This window comes from Pangasianodon hypophthalmus, chromosome 4, assembly GCF_027358585.1.
Source record: "Pangasianodon hypophthalmus isolate fPanHyp1 chromosome 4, fPanHyp1.pri, whole genome shotgun sequence".
Lineage (NCBI taxonomy): Eukaryota > Metazoa > Chordata > Actinopteri > Siluriformes > Pangasiidae > Pangasianodon > Pangasianodon hypophthalmus.
In genome coordinates this window covers 10,408,599-10,432,672 of record NC_069713.1, presented here as the reverse complement: position 1 = coordinate 10,432,672, position 24,074 = coordinate 10,408,599, and the positions used below count along the sequence as shown (strand labels likewise).

At 39.5% G+C, this 24,074-nt stretch overlaps 1 protein-coding gene across 1 annotated transcript; it reads right to left on the bottom strand.

Moving 5' to 3' along the window:
• Positions 1–1,982: 1,982 nt before the first annotated feature.
• On the bottom strand, positions 1,983–23,956 carry LOC113539763 (serine/threonine-protein kinase D3). Its single transcript, XM_026935803.3, has 19 exons — positions 23,129–23,956; positions 22,602–22,762; positions 13,416–13,554; positions 13,163–13,294; positions 11,138–11,292; positions 10,649–10,850; positions 8,933–9,010; positions 7,668–7,800; positions 7,388–7,511; positions 7,157–7,234; positions 5,897–6,110; positions 4,655–4,683; positions 4,502–4,574; positions 4,308–4,414; positions 4,031–4,192; positions 3,602–3,700; positions 2,990–3,257; positions 2,747–2,832; positions 1,983–2,313 (listed from the first exon to the last, which is right to left on the bottom strand). The coding sequence occupies exons 1-19, from the start codon at positions 23,172–23,174 to the stop codon at positions 2,161–2,163; spliced, it is 2,439 nt and encodes an 812-aa protein (XP_026791604.1). The 5' UTR covers positions 23,175–23,956; the 3' UTR covers positions 1,983–2,160.
• Positions 23,957–24,074: the final 118 nt, after the last annotated feature.

Below are 24,074 nucleotides of genomic sequence, written 5' to 3'. Positions count from 1 at the left end.
GCAGTAAACAGTAATAAATGAAACAAATTCAATATTTGGTGTGATGATCCTTCTCTTTAAAAAAAAAAAATAGTAGTCTCAGGTACAGTGTGTGCAGTTTTATAAGGAAATGAGCTGTAAGTGTTACTGAGCATCTTGCAGAAGCAGCCACAGTTCTTCTGGAGACTTTAACTGTCACACTTGCTTCTTATTTTTGCAGCAAAACCCAGCAAAAAAAAATCAAGTTCTTTGTACATTCTTTGTACATTTCGTTCTTATACATTCAAATTTCATTAGCTAATGTTAACAAGTACAAAGAAAAAAATCATTCCATCACACAAAAAGTCATTACCATCACACACAGTATTAAAAAGTCTACACCATCTACATGTACGTCAAGGTTTTTCAAAATACCGCACATGTTGATCAGGGCCGTGACCTTCATTTCACTGATCGATCTTGAGGGGTTGACGGGAGTTCCCCTTAATTGCTTTAACCGTAGGCAAGAGAGAACCAGAACTATAATCAACCAGCTGTCTATATTACGTTATGTCAAAAGATTAATATCTAAGATTAATATCCCAATAGTATTCCCATTTAAAACAAAAACGTACCTGTAATCTGATTACTTTGTTCTTTTTTTATGTAACTGTAACAGATTACAGTTACCAGTTTTTTGTATCCTGATTACATAACGCCGTTACACCCCAAGTCTGTTTATACCACACTCATACCATAGTCATTTGCCAACAATTACAATTTTTCATTTATTTTTAACAGATGATAGTTACATTCAACGTCGTGGAACGTCCATGAAAAAGTTAGTCCCTGTTATCACTTGCATTATAGCAGCGATAAACAGTTGTTCCCTCACCAGCCTCTGTTTTTCCTCTTTCTTTAAGTTAATAAGAGAGAAAAAAAACAGATTATCATGTTAAAGCGAAACCTGAAAGTGCAATGTCATCTGTCCTGAAGAGTTTTCCATGATGGAAAACTTGCTGACTGTTACAAAGTGCTGACACTGGAGACTCCTTCCATAAAGGTTTCCTTATAGTAAACGTCACCATATCAATGGTTGCGTTTTTCTTTGTTAAATAACTTTTCTTTTTCAAAAGCATTTAATATTAGGTTTAGGTTATGTGAAACATCTGCCATACAAGTCTCTGTAAATAAGTTGTTACAAATGTTAAAAAAAAAAAAAAAAAAAAAAAAAACAATACAAGGAAAGAAAAATGGTTTGTAAGAAATAGAGATAAATCTTCAGACCGGTGGTTACCATATATCTGGTATATGCACACACTGCAATTTGTACACTGTGTGGCTGAAAGTATGTGCTTCTCCTCCAAACTGTTGCCACAAAGATGGAAGCACTCAGTTGTCCACAATGTCTCTGTATGCTGTAGCATTACAGTTTCTCTTCACTGGAACTAAGAGGCCCAAGAGTTCCAGCCTGACAATGCCCCTGTGCACAAAGCGAGCTCCATGAAGACATGGTGTGTTCAGGTTGGAGTAGAAGAACTCGAGTGTTCTGCACAGAGCCCTGACCTCAACCCCTTTTGGGATGAACTGGAACTCCGACTGCACCCCAGACCTCCTCACATAACATCAGTGCCTGACCTCACTAATGCTCTAGTGGATGAATGAACACAAATCCCCACAGCCACGCTCCAAACTCTAGTGGAAAGCCTTCCCAGAAGAGTGGAGCTTATTATAACAGCAAAGGGAGAGTACATCTGGAATGGGATGTTCAACAAGCACATATAGGTGTGATGGTCAGGTGTCCACAAACTTTTGATCGTATAGTGTATGTGAAGCTAATTAGGCCTGTTATAAATAGTGTAACAGCACACAGACTGTGATTTGTCTAACAGCGACAATTCTACACTTCCCGATGGCTTCTGTACCTTGTTAGTGCTTTGCATAATTAACACATATTTTATATATACTTATACTGTATATGTAGCTATATACTGTACCTATAAATACATAATTCAAAACCCAACTCCAGAGTTTTGTATCATTTTATTAAAAATTGTCAGTGTGCATAAAATGTACATCAGATCAGAGTACTGGATTCTGTACAGTCCACACGCCACAGTCACAGGTCTCATGATTAAACCGAGGTGTCCAGTGTATGTGTGTGTGTGTGCGTGTGTGTGCGTGTGTGTGCGTGCGTGCGTGTCAGTGTCCCTGTTCTGTCTGTAGATGAGGAGGGAGACTGAGGCCTTTCTCCTGAGCGTGACGTCTCCAGAGCTCATCATCCGACTCGTGAGTGAGGTACCGGCGACCCAGACGCTGCTCAAACTGACGCAGGTCACACCACAGCTGGAAGTTCTGCGTGCACACACACATACACACACACACACACATCAACATAAAACACATTTACAAACTATATTTCCAAGCTGGAGAAAATATCAGTCATAGTGTTCTTCTGAAGAGATCACACCAAACACACACTGTATTGAATCTTTATTCAAAAGATGCAATTATTACTGCATCATTTTCACATTTTCTTTTTCTTTATCTTTCTGTTTTCTTGCTTTCTGACTCAGTCCAGGTTTTCTCTTTCTTTTTTTTTTTTTTTTTTTAAAAGCATTTTAGCTTTCTTTCTTAGTGGATTTTAGGAAGTAGAAGATTCTCCACAAGGAGGCGCTGCTGTGTAACTGTGAATTCTGGCAATATTTCAGGATTTCAGGATTTCCTATCATCAGCCATCCTTTTTCCCCCTCGTATTACAGTGACCAGAATTAAAAGCTAATTTTACCTGGAGCCAGGGGTGTCCCATCGCTTTCCCCACACTGAACCTGCGCCGCACCACCACCTGCAGCAGGTTATTAATCAGACTCACCGCTGGGAGAAAAAGACAGAGAAATCAGTAATAAATAAAACAGTCAAGTTGATTAATCACAGATTCATTATTTTACTTCATAGTAAAGTTTTCAGCATGAATTTATCCAGGCCAGATGTGCGTTCAGGTCTCTAGAACAGTCTGAGTTTTGCGTCTCACCCTCGAGAGAAATGAGGGCCCACAGGTGGCGAGGGTACATGAAGGCAGCGTTAGTGATCTGCTGGTGAATGTCTTCGTCCTCGTTGAAGGGAAACGTGCCGCTCAGGCTGACGTACAGGATCACCCCTACAGCCCACATGTCCAGCGAGCGGTTATAGCCGTGGCTACTGATCACCTCGGGGGCCAGATACGCCGGCGTCCCTACCACCGAGCTCCGGAAAGACTTCTCACCGATGATCCGTGCAAAACCAAAGTCACACAGTTTCACCTGAAACATAGACAGTGTGGATATGTTTCAGCTTATGATGCAAATGTCTGGGTCTTAGTTACATGTAGATATTCATACACTCACTGTGCAAATCATCCTATATCTTATAGTAGTATAATATTAATAAAAAACGAAACATCATCATCAATACTGTTCCTTGAGGACTCCATCCAATCTACAATCCTGCTCTATTACAATTCATAAAACATTTGATCCAGCTGATCTGCACTAATAAACCGTACATATCTGCGGCAGGGAGGTTAGGAGCATGGACAGAATCTGATCTCCGCTACGACATGTTTGGGGAAACAGGCACTGGACAGAGCCAGAGTCAGGAGACACACCTGAGGCAAAGGATCTGGAGAGGAGAGCAGCACGTTCTCAGGTTTAAGGTCACAGTGAGCGATGTGTCTCATGTGCAGGTAGCGCAGAGCCTCCAAAATCTACAGAAACACCCACACACCCAGATATCAACTGCTGACAGCCAAGCATCATCAAACAAGCATCATCATGGTGTGGCAAAATATGTAAGGAATAAAACATCTGAGGGCATGCAGTTACAGGAAAACAAGTACTATATCTTATCTTTTCTACATTAAGAGAGGGAACATCCATAGTGCTACAGATTCCAGTGTTTTCCTGGTGTCATACTTCAACAACAAGCGCTTGTTGTGTGCTTGTGCTCCACAACAGAACAGACCCATTTCCATTTCAAACAGTTAATAATAATCTGACTGTAACATAACACAGATTTCCATGGTGTCCATGGCTACCTGCATAACAAGGAAGCGTGTGATGCGTTCAGGAAGTCGTCCGTTCTCATTGGACAGAATCATCTCCAGCATGTCACTATGGAGCTTCTCCATGACGACAAAAGTGCGCTCAGGCGTCTCGAACATGCCTTCAAGTACAATGACTCCAGGATGAGACAGACTCTGGACACACACACACACACACACACACAAACATATTAACAAGGCAATATATCAATCATTTTCTAAAACCTATTCCGCTATAAACAACACAAAACAACACACTCATTCAACAAACCTGCAGTATGGCCACCTCATTTTTGCTCTGTCTCTCCTGCTTGGCCGGGAAGCGAGTTTTATCGATGACCTTAATGGCCACCGGTCGACCCGTCTGCCTGTGAGTACCTACACACAAACACAACTCTCTGTACAGGCCCAGATGCTAATGGACTAACAACGTAGCTTATTTAGCACTTTGAATGAACACCTTACCTCCGTACACCACTCCAAACTGTCCTGATCCCAACACTTCATCAGAGAAAACCTGATACAGCGAACTAATATCCTGAGAAACACACACGACAGTGTTAGCCCACACAGTACGCAGGTATTTCCTGCAACAGCTGTATAAGAAGAAATACTCACCTGGATTTCTTCACTGATGGCTCGATCATCTAGATAAACAAACAGCAAAACTTTATTCTCAAGTGATTTTTTTTCTGTTGTTACTCATTACACTTATAAATCCTTACATTTCAGCTATTAAGGCACACCGTTATCTATAAACATGGACCAAAAATAGTTACGTAGAGAAAAAAAAGGTCAAAGCTCTGTTTTGAAGAGAAATCACTTTCTTCCTCAGCACATATTCTGGTGTCACAAATATCAGACTCATATAGGAGGCATGGCCTAAAGTGTAACGGATGGACTTATAGAAGATAATTTAGCTCCAATTTATATGACGAAATGTGACGATGGTGAACTGGTAGCTACATCAAACGCGTAATTTAACAAGTAAAGAATCAAACACTTTGGGGCGTGCTATAATAGGAAAATAATCAGTGACGGGGTTTAATGCGACCCGATGCTCAGTGGAGCTACTGTTACAACCCCAAAGTTGAGCCCCCCCCAGCCCCCCCGCCCCCTCCCCCAATAACATCACTTTCCTCTTATATCACAAAACAAATTCATTGTTTTAATTATTAAAAAATATGTCATACTTTTCATCTGTTTCCAATTAGTTCCTGTTAGCACTTATATTACAGAAGCTAGAGTCACTCTTTTTTCTCTCTCTTGAGAACAAAACAAACAAAAAAAACACCCACAGCTTGTTGCAGAGAAACCACAAAGTGCAACATCCTCTGTCTTGGAGACATGGTGGAAAATTTGCTGACCATTACGAGGCACAAACCCTAACCCTTACAGAAAACTTTATGCTTTTCTCTGGTTAGTAACAAAATCTTAGTTTATGTGGAGTATCCACCATACAATTCCCTGTGAAAGAGCTGTTACTATGGAAACAGTAGTGTAATAGACGAGTGCATTAATATAAAGCTGGGATTTGAATTACAGTCAGAACTATTGTCAGAGCTGCTGTTATGGAAAATTTATCAACACCTTCTGACCAGTCAGATTTGAGAATTCACCAGCACTGTGTTATAAGAGTATTTTTTTGTTAATTTACTTGTTTGCTGCATTAACCTTGCAGCATCAGTGCACAACTAAAGAGGCAAACATGTCTCAGTTGTTTGACTGCATTTGGGTTAAAGTCGAAAGCTGTGTACAGTTTATTTTATGTCCAGCTTTTAATTTAGGGTATAATATTATGGGATATTCAGAAATATCTGCAATAAATTGGAATAAATGATCTGTGTGTGTATGTATGACCTGCAGGCCCTGCTGTGCAGAGCTCGACACTCTGTAAAGGCATGAGCGCGAGTTTGATGGCCGACTCCCAGGCTGCTCCTTCTGTGTTTGCGAACACACAGAAGACCACAGAACTCGTCAGCAGCTCAAACGAGTGACCAGCGCCATCCGACTGCACAGGAACAGTGAGCTGAGACGAGCCTCGGACCTGCAGCACTTCAGACAGAGGCAGCTCCTGTACAGAAAGGAGAAGGGTTAGGAACAGTGTGTTACAGCTTATGAAAGCCAAACACAGAACATTTACATTTTTTGAAGATGCCATATGAGATAAACAAACAATTATGTTCTTATAAAAGTGGAGGTCCATTAGAAAGGCCAAATAAGGACATGTTGGATGTTTGTTAAGTAAAGAACTATGGAAAATTATTCAAAGACGATTATTGGAAAATGTTTAAAGACGGGGTGTTGTGTAGGAGACTTACAGTTAAAACCACAAAATGATTATTCTGCATTATACACCAGTTAGTTCTGGCCCGCTAATTTGATTAGTCCAGTGGCGTTCCAAGAGTGCCTAGACTTCCTGTAACTGCACTGGAACGTTTCACTGTGCGTATCATTCCGCTTGTCTGTGTTCGCCATGTAAAATACTTCCTAGTTCAAAGCCGTTACCACATTAGCGTTAGCGACATCATCAACAGACATGGCAAATGAAAATAATTTTCAGGAACTTTTGGCTTATAATATGAACGTTCATCAGATGAAGATGAAAAGGAAGAAGGTACACCAATTTTACCAGAAACACCTTTAACGGGAATTAATGTGAGCTACCTGGCCAGCTAGCTGACGTGCTATAAAGTGAGTGTGGCTTCTTCAGGATCTATTTCCACTAGTGGAGCAACAATAAACGGAACGTTTGGCCATATTGTGTCCGAAATGTCACTTACTTGGTAATAATTTCTTGTTTATGGAACTGTTGTATAAAGGTAATATTGCACTCGTAATTGTGTGGTTATACTGAATATCAGCAAGGCTGTGATTACCTACTGCACTCGGCCTGCAGGCTGGTATCTACACAGAATCACAGCTGTGCTGATATACAGTATAACCGCACTCTTGTTTGTGTGATAAGAGTTTTATTCCTCTAATATCACCTATATCTCCTGTTAAAGAAAATTAATCAACACATTCCGACTGATCAGATTTGAGAATTCAATATTGCTGTAGTATAAGCTATAATAATGTTCTGGAAGGCTGTGTGTTGCACAGGGGAATATGGAGCACCTTGTAGTACTTGCTGCTGTTCTCGTTCTGGTACAGTGTGATACTTTTCCCATCCAGAATCCAGTAGTGCCTTTTCCTCTGCAAGACAAACCGAACTGGTGCTCATTATCTAACATTTACAACACATATCAGTCTTGATATATGTCTAATGCTTCAGCTGAAAAGCTACACAATGTCCCCCTTATGGCACATGTCAGAGTTTGCTTCTTGTGTGTGTTGGTGTTCACTCACCAGTGTATCTACATTGGTATGGTGTAACAGCCAGCCTTTCTTCAGTATTCCACTGGACCTCCTCTTACTCTGTTTAACTGACTGCACCACCCTCATCAAGGGGATATTACTGCTGAAACACGGACTGAAAGACCGGCATAGGCAGAGATAGAGGGAGACAGACAGACAGAAGAGATGAATGGAGAGTGTAGTGTTGGTACAGAATAAATGATGCACTGTATAAACAATAAATGTAATATTAGTAGCGAGTACTGTACTATAGTCAGTGATGTGTGGTTACCTGATTGGTGGTTGCTTTGCAGACTCCTCCTCCACGTCAGGGCGCACTTTAAAGGGATACTCTTCATAAATAGCATTGACTGTTTCCACAGCTAAGTCCTCCTCAGATTCAGGCTCCTGGTTTGAGTTGCTCTCTGTGTGAAACAGATGAGAGAACAATGCACACTTACTTTATGTCAGATAGCCTGTAGTTTGTCACCTTTTGTGTTAACTGGAAATGTGAGTGGGATCTGACTGTTCAACAAAAAAAAAATACAATTACAACCAGGTTTAGATATGCTACATTGCCCCTAGGTGTGAATGAGTGTGGAATGGACTTGTTTTCCATCCAGGTTGTAGTCCTGCCTCCGTAGAATCTGGATCCATTGTGACCCTGACCAGGATAAAGCACTTACTGAAGATGAATGAATGATGATTCGCAACATCTGCATTTTCTATATTTGCTGTTTTGTAGAAGAGATTTTAACTGATAGGTTTGTATATGTAGTATGACACACAGCAAAGCAATCATGCGATGACGTGCATTGTGAAAATGTGCGATATTAGCATTCTATTAATTATGCATGTATTTCAATTGCACTGTTTGAACAAGAGAGGTCCCAATCTGCCCATGAAGTTAAAATATATAGAGAGCAGGCTGGTCAAATGACTACGTTCTTTCGTGGAGAAACAAGTAGCATGTGCACTTGTGAAGTGACTCATAGCCCCGTATGACCAACATGCACTATATGTTATATGGTTACACAACCATGTTATAATGGTTAAAAAGAGCTCTTCAGTGGCTTTCAGACAACACCGTCCCCTGTGATCTACGCTGCCTGAAATAGAGGCTGCAGAAATCAGGCATTTTAGCCGACTTTGGAGCTCTATTTCTGCTACGGAGCTCATTATGTTTCATTTGATCATTTTTTCAAGTCCCCTGCAGGCACAGAATCAAAAATTTTGAGAAAATCTATAAATTTGTTTATTTATTATATTTATTTATTATTAATATATGGTGAACCTGTAGGACAGTTTGTGTACAAAATCTGTTCGGTTTTAATTTATATAGTTTTATACAGACAAAAATGCACCACTGTTTTGCTTTGTTTATTATACAGAAATAAAAAAAGAAGTATTTCAGTCATGATATTTCTTCATTAAAATTTTGTTCATATTAATTTTGAATCAAATCATAAACGCAGTTCTGTGAATCGACTCGTGACCGGAGTGTATTGTTAAACCCCTAATATGTAGTTGTGTGCGTATGTGTGTAATTTGTCAAACCTTCTCCATTGGCTCGTTCCCCTCTACAGTCCGGTGGAACCTGAGACTCACAGCGGCGATGACAGTTAAACTTGCAGTCTGCAAAAAAGAGGACAAGATGAAAAAAAAATTCAAAGGCAATTCAGTAAAATACAAACTCAGAACAAGAATAAACACATAACATCCCACACCTCTATAAGCACTGGGGTAGCACTGCATTAAAGAAATACTTCACTGTTTCCTCCATTATCTCTGTCCACTGCATCTTTAGTGTATGTTCAGTTACCATGGAGAATAACTTCTAAAATTTTCTCTGATCTGAGAACAGAAAAACTTTTCACTCAAAACTCACTAAGCACAGGTGTTGAACTCTGAATATACAAGACATATTTTTGATGATTGCTTTAACGATTTCCCAAAGATACTTGTAAATTAAGCTCTAAATTTGTATAAATTGTCATAATTGTCAAATTGACATATAGTTACGTGTAAAGGTTAAAGTATTGTATAAGTAATCAGAATTACTGTATTTCTCTAATTTTGGACAGTTTTGGTAGGACTTTTTCCATTTGTGACTGTCTCATCCTAAGGCTTGTTAATAGTATTAAGGAATTTGCTTTATACAATCACATACTTAAAATCTTTATAGCCAAATTTCAACACTCGTCCTTCCACTAAACTACATTTCTGAGTAAATTTTAAAAGGTTTTCTGTCTCATTCAGAATACCCTCACTGAGCACTTTATTAGGAACACTATACTAACACTGAGTAGAGCCTTGCTTTGCTCAGCCTCAATTCTTCATGGCATGGATACTACAAGATGTTGGAAACATTCCTTTGAGATTCTGGTCCATGTTGACATGATTGCATCACGCAATTCCTGCAGATTTTTTTTCAGGTGCATGTTCGTGCTGCAAATCTCCCATTATACCACATCCCAAAGGTGTTCTATTGGAATCAGATCCGGTGACTGAGAAGGCCACTGAAGAACACTGAACTCACTGTCATGCTCATGAATCCAGTTTGAGACGTCTTTTGCTTGGTGACATGGTGCATTATCATGCTGGAAGTAGTCATTAGAAGACAGGTAAATTGCAGCCATGAAGGGAGGCACATGGTCAGCACCAAAACTCAAATAGGCTGTGGCATTCAAGCGATGATTGATTGGTAATAACGGGTCCAAAGTGTACCAAGAAAACATTCCCCTCACTATTACACCACCACCACCCTGGACTGTTTACACAAGGCAGACTGGATCCATGGATTCATGGTGTTGGCACCAAATTCTGACCCTACCATCTGTGTGCCTCAGCAGAAATCAAGACTCATCAGACCAGGCTACGTTTTTCCAGTCTTCAACTGTCCAGTTTTGGTGAGCCTGTGCTCACTGCAGCCTCAGCTTTCTGTTCTTGGCTGTGGTCTTCTTCTGGTGTAGCCCACCCTCTTTACGTCGTGAATTCTGAGATTCTTGTCTGTGGTAACTGCGCATAAGCTACAGATATGGTAGACTGAGATTGTGTATAAAAAAAATCCCTGATTTCTTTTACAATGGCTTTTGAGTGAAAAGGTCAGAGTCCAGCATCTTCCTGCTAAAGCACACTGATTTAAACTAGATGTTAAATAAAAAGGTGTATCAGGTGTGTTAGAGCTCAGAGGACACAGAACTGTGTTCAACCTGGACCTCAGTTATGTCCCTCATGTGTAAACTCTGACCCAGAAGTGTTTGCAGATCTCACCGGAGCACTGCAGGCCTTGGCGGAACAGACCCTTCAGCAGCCGGTGACAGTGCTGACACATTGTGGGCTTGGTGTATGTGTGGATGTGGAAGGTGTGTGGCACCAGGGGTCTGCCACCTCTAGCCCCATCACACACCCCTAACCACACGGGCCTGTCTGCCCATGACGGGGGTCGAGAGCGCGATGGCTTGGAGAGACTGATCTGGAAAAGAGAGGAGAGAGACAACAGCATGAGTAAAGGAAGAATGGAAAATATAATTATCTATATTATTGCCGAGCATTTTGTATTATTTTTGAGTGTCTATAACACACATGACAGTCTTAGATTTTGAGCAGAGTGTGAAAACAGGTTGAGGGTATTTTTTCAGTGTTGCTGAAACCCCTATCTTATACAAAACATCAAAATAGAGGAACGACACTGATTTTTCCATCATTTCTCCTTTAAGACACAGAGATTTAATTACAGATTTATTAGACAGGAGGTGCTACCTCCTCCAGGCTGCCCCCAGTGTGGTTGCTGAGGGAGGTGGAACGGGGACGTGAGGGAGGGAACAGCGACAGACTGGGACCACATGGCCGGTACACACGCGAGCAGTCATTAGGCAACATCAGTGCACAGCGTTTATGGAAATCTAAACCACAACCTACAGAGAGAGCGAGAGAGAGAGAGAGAGAGAGAGAGAGAGAAGGAACTTTAAAATGGATAAAAGACTCAAGTCTGAAATGTAAAATGTACAAGTATAAAACCTGCAGCACAGAATGTGAGAATATTGGGTGTTTTTGGATTTGAACATAAGCACAATGCAGAATACCAGCGTTAATTTGACAGTACGTCCATCCATGTAATAGAAGTCTATCTCAAACCAAATCCTCTTACCCAATGCCTACACATTGTACATATCTGTCTCAGTGATGTCACACAGGTTTGGGACACAGTGTGACTTAGTGTCGTTTATAAACATGGACAAAACCTGATTATGTAGCTGAATGCTGTTATGCTACAGTGGCAGCCATCTTACACACATGGAATCATTGTGACTCTGGAAAGAGAAATCACTCTGGACATAGAGTAAGCAGAATTGTACCAGAAATTGGTAAGGTTTATGTGCTGGTCTGAGAAAACCTGTCAGGATGTTGCTGTAGCTGAATTCTGGCAAAAAAAAAAAATATCAGAAATTGGATTTTGGGCCTTTTTTTCTGCTTACCATGTATTTTGCCACCTCAGCTTTAAGAAAACAGACATAATACATTATTTCACCAAAATGACAGGCAAAGATCATGTTGTGTAAGAAGCCAGTTTAACACTGTGGTAAAAACAGTCTGTCTAAACATATCTAAAAACTTGCTAGCTAAGTGTGACTTCCTCATGCACACTTCTGCCATAGTGAAACAGACAAAAACCTAACCAGTTCAGTTTTTATAAGATACCAGCTGTCAAAATGTACGCAACGCTCCTGCGCTACAGTCAGAATCGAATCTTTAAAATGTGATTTTCTCCCTTTTCAATTTTGGGGATGGTCAGACTTTAAAATAGTAGAAGTTTACTTGCAGTTGAGATACTGCATATGCAAAAGAGAAACATACACTGTATGGTCAAAAGTTTGTGGACACCTGACCATCACACCCATATGTATTTGGTGAACGTCCCTTTCCAGATTTAGTCCCCCTTTGCTCTTATAATAAGCTCCACTCTTCTGGATTTCCACTAGAGTTTGGAGCGTGGCTGTGGGGATTTGTGTTCATTCAGCCACAAGAGCATTAGTGAGGTCAGGCACTGATGTTGTGTGAGGAGGTCTGGGGTGCAGTCGGAGTTCCAGTTCATCCCAAAGGTGTTCAGTGGGGTTGAGGTCAGGGCTCTGTGCAGGACACTCGAGTTTTTCTACTCCAAACTTGGCACAGCATGTCTTCATGAGGCTCGCTTTGTGCACAGGGGCATTGTCATGCTGGACCAGGTTTGGCCCTCTTAGTTCCAGTGAAGGGAAGTTGTAATGCTACAGCATACAAAGACATTCTGTACAATTGTGTACTTCCAACTTTGTGGGAACAGTTTGAGGAAAACCACATACGGGTGTAAAGGTCAGATGTTCACATACTTTTTGGCTATATAGTGCACTTCAATTCAGGAAGGTTTTCACAAGTATATAGTAAATGTCAAAATTTCACCATGTGAAAAGTTTTCCCACTTTGAACTTAAATTCGTGGTTATATAGAATTTCCCTGCTAGACTACAAATCGATTTTTTTTTTAATTGAGATTACAGCCATTAATGTCATCTGAAGCAAATATATAAAGATTTGAGCATGACTTTATCTATTAAATGATTTGGAATCGTGGACTGAGATACCAAATCTTCCAGATATTTGGGGTAAGTAAGAAGTGTGATTTATCTGCTAATTCCTTTGGGGCTAAAAGTTCTGTTAATATATAGGCTACATATTGGCAGTTATTTCAGTATAGGAAAATATGTGTTTGTGTGTGGGTGTGTGTGGGTGTGTGTGTGTATGTATGTGTTACCTTCACATTTTAAGCCCTGTCGGATGAGCCCCCAAAGCATCTCGCCACAGTGGTAACAAAATGTCGGTGTGCGATAAGACTGGACCACCAAAGAATGTGGGCGGAATTTCACCTCAGTCAGTGACGCAGAAGCTGAAAGGGTCAAAAAGAGTGACAGTCTGAGATCTAATATAAAACTCTAAGCAGTGTGGGATTCAAGGCGCAGGTCTGTATGTGGGCATGTGCATATTTGTTTGTGTGTGTCTGTGCTAACCAGCAAGTACCACCTCCACCAGGTCTCCGTCGTGCAGATAGTGTTGCTCTGAGAGTCTGTGGAGGAGCTGCTCAGACATGGGATCATGTCGGAAAAGCAGCAGCTTCTCACCAAGACCTATTATACTCCAATCAGGGGCCTTTACAACCAAAGGGAAGCATGGGTTACTTCAATTTCACATCAAAAAAAGCACAAGTAACCTTGTGACCAACATACAACAGGAGATTGTATATACACAAGTGAGTACTCTTTATGTACAAGAGTGGACGATAATACACCTTATACCACAGTGCTGTAGAATTCTCAATTCAATATCGCTGCTATTTCCACTGGACACTGGAATTTCCTGTAAGGAGATGTTTGTTTAACATTTACTGAAGGAGTATCCATTGTCAACGCTTTATCACAGTTAAAAGTAAAGTCTTCTGCCATGGTAGAGTCTTCGAGATGGAGGGTGCTTTCCGGTTTCTCAGTAACATAACAAGCCGAGTTTTTTTTTTTTTTTTTAACTTCAAGGGAAAGGAAAAAAAGAGAGGCTTATGAGGGAGCAAGTGTTTGTAGTTGCTATAACAGAAGTGATGACAGGAACTTACTTGTTTTGCGGACGTTCCACAACATATTAACGGAACTATTAACAGATTATAGTTTACATGTTGCTCTTCAAATAATAAGAAAATTTCATCATTAGCAAAGGTAAAGGAAGACTAAAAGACTTCAGGACATGCAGTTATAGGAACATAATCAACTTCAGGGTAGGAGCAATAACTCATCACACCACCCCATTGTTGTTTAGTTTCCTGTAACAGCATGCGCCATTGCTTTTTAATTCTTCTTGGTCAGGTCAGGGTTCTAGTTGTAGGTTTCTACCTTCTTGCCTCCTACCACTGTTCCAATAACAGGCTGAAGAAAGCACTGGTAATTTGGGAAAGTCTGAAGTTAAATCCACAAATTGGATCCTAGCATATGTCACTGAGTGGTCCAAAGGATGTTGGAGAGGATAACGAATAATGTAACCCCATGCTAACTGCACTGTCAGCATGCTTAATGGTGCTGCAAACTATACGTCTAACAAGAGCTTTTCATGTCAGCCAACATCAGTATCTCAAATGTCTTCATGACCACAAATGTCAAGGTAATGCGGCAGGAGGCCTTGTTGTCTTCAGTGTGTTTGAAAAGATGTGTGTGGTGTTTACGCTGAACTCATAATCAGTAGCGAGGAAAAAAGGGAGCAACAAAGCTCCCGTGGAGTAAAATGTCAGTTAATATCCTTTCGTGAGATGCAAGTGAGACAGTTGATCTAAAACCTATGCATCCATCTATAAACACTCTGCACTGCTCTACAGACACACATACCTCACTCTACTCGTACCCTCTGACACAATGCTATTCTCACACAAGCAGGCGCTATATCAGACCTCAGATCTCAGTGTAAATAAGACTGCCCAACCAGCCAAATGCACATGCACACAAACATTCAGAGAAGTGAAATCAGATGGGTGAGATAAGCAGCAGGCTTTGAGCTCTGGCACACTTCAATCTGCTAAAACAGGAGGCTTATGTAAAAGCAGGTCAGATGCTGCGTGTACAGGGCTCTGCTGTGAGTCTGCCGGAGGTGGAGATCACAGAGAGCCCCGGAAAGCAACAGGACTTTAAATGTCAGAGCCTACTTTTGCAATTTAAATTAAGAGGAAATGACTCAAAATGCGAGAAAGAGAAAGCGAGAGAGAGAGAAAAATTTGACTGTGGAGGAGAGTAACCATCCTACGTTCACTTGAGTCTCCCAGAATAAGAGAAAAGCATGATAAAATAAATAAAATGACTATTAACAGTGTGTGTTTGGTGATGTCAGAAGAGGCATGAGGAGGTGTGTGTGTGATTTTTTTTTGCCTTCTCATATTAGCCATGCTGTGAGGGAAATGATTATGACTATATTCTGGGAAAATGAGTGTTGAGTGGGTGTGGTCACTTATTTGCAGTCAGAACAGTAATATTTTTGCTGTAAATGAGAGGCAAAACAAATGATGTGGACCACCAACATGCAACCAATCAGGACTAGGGGGCGTCTGACTCTTAGTTACTTGCAAATTCAGAAAGCTCTATCTCATTGTGTTTTGGGGGTGTGGCTTTGGAGGAAACACTGATGAAAGTAGCTGTATTTGAATTTTGAGTTTTGTAAAAACATGTTATATAGAACAATCAGAAGCATACAAAATCATTGCTAATCAGCTCAGCTGCTCACTGGCGAAGGTTATGTGACGGGAAGCCTAAGCAAAACCCTTAACTCTCCTAATGTACAATTCAATCATCTTTTGGTTCTTCGAAGTTAGCTAATATGATCATGATATTATTATATTAATATTATGCTTGCTCCAGTTTCGGGATCTCACACACAACTGTTGAAGATAGACCTATCTGCAATTAACATTTTAATTATCTAATTATCTTCTGCCACACTGATGTTTATCAAGCCTGGACAAGAACTTCAGTGTGCCTCCTAGACAAATACAAATAATAACAAATATATCAAATCTATCATCAAATTATACACAGATTACTGGGAAAAAATCAATGTGCTATAGCAAAAACTATAAAAAATAAACAATGTACTAAATACTTAATACAGTAATTATTAATTATTACAAGTATTACTGTTAATCTTATGGAAAATGGAAAGTCTAATTGAGAGTGGCTTCTAGTCTTGCAAGCCAGACCTCTAACATTAAGAGTCTGTTATGTGTTTTCAGTAAATGTGCCCAAGAACCTCCTCTTCTTACGAACAGAAAGAGGTCATTTCCATGGCATGGTAGACGACTAACCACATATCATTTCCCACTGGCAGATGTAACAGATTATCTAGATAATTTACTACTACACGCTTCACTTAAAACTGTTCAATAAATTTTACAAATGGTAATCTGTGAATTTTTTTTTAATCTAGTGACTACATCTTGCTCCAAAAATCTCATTGTGCTGCAGTGTTAAAAAGTTTGTTTGGTGGATGACAAGAATTCTGAAGCTTGTGGCCAGAGAAGTGTACAAAAGCTATCAAATGTTGTGTTCTAAATGAATATGAATACAGATACAAATAGGAGGTGCATTATTCTTGTTATTTAGAGTAGCTGTGTGAGACCAGAAGTGAGGTGTGCATCGGAACGCAAAGGTTTTAACTTTCATGTGGGTACGAGCGAGCAGTCAGATATGAAGCTTACAGGACAAAGAAAGGCCATGCTCATTAACATGATGTATTTAGAGCATTCAACTGCCTGGTCACAGTTGTTTAAATTAAGCTACTAGTTTGTTTATACTACACTATATGGAAAAAAAAATGTATGTGGACACCTGACCATCACAACTAGATGTTCTTGCTGAACAATCCTTTCCAGGACCATGGGCATTAATATGGATTTAGTCCCCCTTTGCTCTTATAATAAGCTCCACTCTTCTGGGAAGGCTTTCCACTAGATTTTAGAGGGTGGCTGTGTGGATTTGTGATCATTCAGCTACTAGAGCATTAGTGAGGTCAGGCACTGATGATGGGTGAGGAGGTCTGGGGTTCAGTCTGCATTCAAGTTCATCCCAAAGGTGTTCAGTGGGGTTGAGGTCGGGACTCTGTGCAGGACACTCGAGTTCTTCTACTCCAATCTTGGCACAGCATGTCTTCATGGACCTCACTTTGTACACAGGGGCATTGTTATGCTGGAACAGGTTTGGACCTCTTAGTTCAAATAAAGGGTTATATATGGGCATGATGGTCAGGTGTCCACATTTTTGGCCATATAGTGTATTTTGGGAAAAATTATTTAAAAAAATTGTTAGAAGATATCAGGGTAGGTACAAACCAAAATAATAACTGTGAGGGGGATTAAAAAAAAAACAAAAACCTGAGACCAATTATGAAGTTGAGGGATGTAGCTAAGCTTGAGGAACTGTTAGAGCCAGACTTCATCGGCCAAGCTGTTTGAAAGTGCAGAAGAAGCAGAAGAAGAAGAAGAGTGATTGAACCCTTTCGTGCATAAAGTCCCCATGTATGGACAGTCAATTTAAGGCAGTTTTGAGGAGAATATAAAATTTAAATCACCTCCAGATCACTTAAGAACATTGGTATCTTGATTTCTGTTGCTCTCTAAACCATTTGCCTTTCTCAGTGTAGAAGGTTTCTGCTATACAGTCATGGGAAAGAGAAAGTACAAATACACCCTCCTTCAATTCTATGTTTTTAGGTATCAGGGGCTAAATATCCAACTTCTATAAACTTCTATAAACAAACAAATAACCTCACATGATAAGAAGAACAACAACAAAAAACACAACAGATTTCAATATGTATTTTTTCCCAAAAAGTAAACCAACATTCAGAAACCAGGCGGGAAAAAATAAGTACACCTTTCTTACTTCCACAATCATTAGGAGCACAATTATCAGCTGGCTGTTACTAACGAAATGCACAAGATTAATTAATCATCAAGAAGTGTGACTACTTCTATAAAAGCAGAACTTTTGGTAGTTTGGTGTTCTGGAGCACTCAGGTGTGTGTCTACATCATGCCAAGAAGAAAGAACATCAGCCATTACCTCAGAGAAGCAATTGTTGCTGCTCATCAATCTGGGAAGGGTTATAAGGCCTTCTCCAAACAATTTGAAATTCACCATTCTACAGTGATAAAGACTGTTTAGAAATGGATAGCTTTCAAGACAGTTGCCATTCTACCCAGGAGTGAGCATCCCAGCAAATTCATTCCAAAGTCAGACAGTTTAACACTCAGAGGTATAAAGAAAGACCCAAGAGCTATAGCATGTGACCTACTGGCCTCTGTAAGCACATTAAATGTTTATGTTCATGACAGCACGGAAAAAGACTGAACAAGTATGGCTTTCAGGGAAGGATGGCTAGGGAAAAGCCTCTTCTCTCCAAAAAGAATATGGCAGCACGAATTAGGTTTGCAAAATGGCATCTGAACAAACCACAAAAGTACACTGGAACAATATCCTTTGGACTGATGAGACCAAGGTGGAGCTGTTTGGTCATCATGCACAGCATCATGTTTGGTGAAAGCCAAACATAGCGTATCACCAAAAATACCTCACACCAACTGTCAAGCATGGTGGTAGAGGGGTGATGATTTGGGCATTTTGTTATAGAGACAGAACCTGGGAAACTTGCAGCCATTGTGACAATGATGAACTCCACTTTATACCAGAATATTCTTGAGACAAATCTGAGGCCATCTGTCCAGCATCTTAATGAAATTAAGATGAAACTGGGTCATGCAACAGGACATTGATTCCAAGCACACCAGAAAATTGTCATCTGAATGGCTACAGAAGAAAAAAAAAATCAAGGTGGGAATGACCAAGTCAAAGTCCAGACCTTAACCCCTTTGAGATGCTGTGATGGGATCTTAAGACAGCTGTGATAAACATAATGCCCTCAAACATGAACTGAAGAAATGTTGTAAGCAAGAGTGGGTCAGAATCTCTCCATAATGATGTGAGAGACTGATCAACTCCTATAGAAAATATTCACTTCAAGTTATTGTTGCTAAAGGTGGTTCGACATGTTACTGAATTATAGGCCGTACTTACTTTTCCCCACCTGGTTTCTGAATGTTGTTTTACTTTTTTTGGGGAAAATAAAAAAAGGACTACATATTGATATCTGTTGTGTTTTTTTGTTGTCACCTGAGGTTATTTATTTATAGAGGTTGGCGAGGACGACACAATTTATTAGGCCCTGATAACTAAAATCAATAGAATAGAATTACAGGAGGGTACTTTCTTTTTCCCATGACTGTATTTTTACAAACTTGGTGCACAAAATCTCAAATTAAATTAATATTTTGTACCAGACTCCAACAAGCACCTGAGATTTTTAAAATGAAGTTTTAATTCTATTATTATTTTTTATTGAACGTAGATTTTTTTTAACCTCCTAAATCAGCTGCATCATGCAACAGTCTTAAACTATCAACAAAATAATATTTTCTATCATTTTCATCAGTAACATTAAACATTATAGACCTGAAGGTTTTTTGTTTATATACATACTGGAAGTTTTTTTTTTTTAAATTTCAAGTACAATGTTTTAGCTTTTTTTACTCATGGTATTCCTACACATGGACAATGTGTTTTTTAAATGTAAGTGATATTTAGAAAAAGTGAAAATTCTGACATGCAATTTTAAGAATTTGGGTATGTTTTAAACAATTTATGCATGAAAGGGTTAATTAAAAAAAAAACAAAAAAACAGATACAGATATTTGAAGCTCTAAACAGATACAGATATTGTCATTGCTTTTAAAGAGCCTTAGACTGATTATTTATAAAACATAATAGGGACTTCATACAGTAGGATAGTAACAGTACAATTACAGTAACTGTCATTATAACAGAATATATGTGCATTTTTTACTTTCACATTTTAAGCTGACATTAAACAGTGTGACAGAGAGGATCAGAACTTTACAAAGATGCATTATCTCGAATCATATCAGTACATCCGAAACCAGCGCACTAAAGAGCAATAACAAAAACAATTTACTGATGCTGCTTTGATTTTCATCTCACTCAGTGATGACACAGCTGAGACCATCAGAGCATCAGAGGAAGTTCATTACAAGTGACTGTGTGCAGAAATCAAATGTTTTACTGCACTGTATGTATAGGGATGACACACCTGGATGGGTCCAGCACACCAGAGAATCTGTTAATATTACCACACTGTGTGAGTCAGAGTGTGTGTGTACGAAAGGTAAAATGAAAGCTTATTTGTTTGTACATTAAACATCTGCCTGCATATATACAGTAGGGGTGTGTATATGAGCTTTAGTATGTGTCTATCCAGCAGCAGAGGACAGACAGAGTGCAGGGTGGTGTGTGTGTGACGTGAAGACGTGTCTGTGGTTGGAAAGTAAGCCACACATGCTCGAAACCACACAGCAGTCATGCTGAGAGCAGCAGGCACACAGGTCAGGTTCTGTGAGTGTCACTGTGTGTGTATATGTAGTAACACCCTGTAGGCCATCCAGAAGCAGATCGAATGTACACACACACACACACACACACACACAGAGCTACAGCAGAAATAAGATCTGGTCCCTGTCCAGACCATCTAACAATATAGTTTATGAGGTCAGTAAGCAAATTAATTCAACTCTTTTGCTAGTCGATGTCGTAGCATTATACTGCGTGCTCAGCCATCACGTAGGCATCTTGCAGGATGTAGCATCAGCGTTATGAAAAGTTACACCACAGCGTTCAGTTCTTGACTTTTATTGGTCAGAGGTAGCTGGTTCATTTTCTATAACAGCAGCTCTGACAGTAGTGCCAGATGTAATTCAAATCATAGGTTTATATTCATGCACTGGTTCTTAGACTGGGACTTGTATGTTGGACAGATGAAAAAAAACATTTAGCACGTATTTATTTAACACTTATAGAAGTGGACTGTAGAATAGCGAAAGGCTGTAAAACTGCAAAATTCATTATATTAACAATTCATAACTTAAAGTGCTCAAAGTATATGTTTCAGCCAAGATGGAGAATGTGAAAGAAGTTTGAAAGAATTTGAGAAGATTCACACACAGTGTTCTAGAGAGCATCTGATTACTGATACAAATTGTACAACTACAAGATGAACCCTAAAAAATCTTCCAACATTTGCCAGAAACGATATACTGCAGATTTAAAATAGGAATATCTAGAAAACATATTTTTTGTCATTTGATGTTTAATATACTATCTTATTTGTGTCCACAGTGCCAAGAGACTTGTATAAAAAGCTCCAAAACAGCCATTTTGATTTAATGGGCGCTTTATGACGTTCAAGAAAAAAGAGTGTCTAATTTCAAAAACATTTTTTACGAGACTGAATGATTATTGTTGTTGTAACTTATTTTGCTGGATTTCTTGTTTTTATGTCTTTCTTGTGTTTACGTGGAACATTAGACTAAGCAAAAACATACTACATAAAATGACTATGTCACTATAGGCATTATTTTTCACATAGCATTATTATTTTTGCAGGACTTTTCTTGTAGAAACACTTAAAATGTTGCGTACAAAAAAACATAAAACTATTTTATCAGTAAGTATGCTAGTAGGCAGTGTAGAACGTAATGTTAGCCCCATGGTAATGTAACTTTCTCTACACTGATCAAAGACCAGTTTCTTTTCAAACAGCTGCTCGGCTCAACACGCTTGGAGGAGATGCTTCCTGTGCTATAACTGCTCTCTGTATGTAGGCTAACAAACACCCGTGAATGGCTAGACCGTCTCTCTCTCTCTGTCTCTCTCAGACAGCAGACCTGTTATACTCTCCTGAACTCCTGGTCATGCATGTCTATCGCATCAGGATTCAAACTCACAACCACCTAAATACAGAGTGTACACTTATAGAGACACCACTCGAGAGCTCATAAAGAAGGTCTTTCTACATTTATACATTCTCTAAAGCCAGCCGCACCTTTCATTCCAGCCATATCATCAGCAATAGTGATGTCATTGTGTCATCTCAAGTTTCACACCTCTCTTGACTCAACGTCACTGTCTTTAACATAAACCTGACTTTAAAAGAGTTCATTTGGTCAAACCTGGACACAAAAATGAACTGAAAAGACGAGCCCAAATCTTCAGAGGTTAAAAATGAAACAGATCATTTTTTAAAACCTATTTATAGTTACTTATAATGTTGTGGAATGTCCCCTGTTAAAGTTCCTGTTATCAATTATGTTACAGCAGCTCCTTTTACTCTCTCCTTAAGTTAATAAGACAAAAAACAAAACAAAACAATAAACCAGAAAGCACAAACTGCTCTGTCCTAAATCTTCTGACTGTTACAAACTGCTGACACTGGAGACTCCTTCCATGTAGATTAAACAAACATTTCCTTACTTTCAACATTTATACAAGTGGTTACTATAGAAACAATATCGTATTAGAACAAGCAAATTAATAAAACCTGTGATTTGTCTTGCAGCCAGAACTATAGTGAGAGTTGCTGTTAAAGAAAATTAACACTTTCTGATCAATCAGAATTGAGAGTTCAACAGCGCTGTGGTATAAATACAATGTTGATTTGAAATAGTTTGAAAAACAGACTACAATAACAAAAATGACAAATAAATAAATAAATAAATAAATACATAAATAAATAAATAAATAGTAATGTCGTGACAGGACACTTTCCTACCTTCTTCTCGATGATTTCTGCTGCTATTTTCTTGGCGCTTTTGAAACTTAGCTGGCCCTTGGGCACGCTGACCCTTTCTTTCAATAGACCCATTTGGAAGTGGATGCAAATGGGCCCTTCAGGGACAGATTCTGTCCCCACAGACATCTGCGAAAAACAACCTTGAGAGAGAGACAAAAGTTGATGACGCTCTGGTTGATTCTGTAACAGTAGCTTAAGACAAGCCTCATATTTCTTTCATGCATGGGTGTGTAAAGTGTGAGACCACAGCACTGAAAAGGTGTCTGAATATCGCGTTGAAGATAGGAGAACAAACCCAGCACAGCTGAGCAACTGAAGTGAAAAGCTAAAGTGAACAGAGTTGAGCTAGCTTACTGAGGAGCAAAAGAAGTCTTTTTCACTGTTTTATAGCCTGTGTGCAAATCTTCAACCACAAACGAAAGGAAATGATCTGACAAAGAATAACTCAACGTACTCAAAAGCAAGAGCGTTTGAAATGGTGGCGAAGGCAAGGAGAAGGTACTTACTGGAAATGCCAGAGTCCAGAGAATCCTGATCCACCCCGGCAGCCATTACCTCTCACCTTGGCAAGGGAGAAATAACACCTCTCTGAAGACTTCTTTGTTTTCTGCTGCTTTCGCATGTCACAGTGGTTTCCTTTTGCGAGGCGTACTTCACTAATGAGACCCTGACAGAAGACAGGAAACTCAACGCGCACACACACACACACACATACTCACACACACACTTTTTTGTTTCAGTGACAATAAGCGTTCTCATCACTTCACAGGTCTTTTTTTAAACACACACATCATCACAAGGTATTTGTGTCAAATCCTCTGGGAATATCTATAATCCCTGTGGGGAAATTGTTGGAATTATGAATTCAGTTTCATTTGTATAGCACTTTTAACAATTGTCACAAAGCAGCTTTACAGAAATCTGACACAGATTTACTTTTAGATCCCTAATGAACAAGCCAGGGGAGACAGTGGCAAGGAAAAACTCCCTGAGACCTCATGAGGAAGAACACTTCAGGGACTTAAATAGGGAACTCATTCTCTTCTGGGTGACAGTGGATAACGTGATTATAAATTATTAATCTTCTACAACCATATACTATAAAGTCAAACAATACTGAGTGTTTTGAAGGGATGGTTCGTATGAGCAGATTGTGATTAAGATTTTATGATTATAGCATCAGTTCTTGGGTATGGATCTACAGTATCTATGTGCTTCATCCACTGAAGCAAGGATGAGACTTGGGCATAAAATATTTTCTGGGAATTTTAGAGTATGCATGTGGGAACAGCCACAAGAGCAGAAAGTGAAGTATAAAACCTCAAAGTAGAAATAGAGCATCACAATAAATCAGGAAGATCTGCAGGACGAAAGGAGCCTCAGACGTAGAGATATGTTTCAGGATGAGGAACGACATCGTACAATTATTACAAAAAAGCATGACAATGTCAA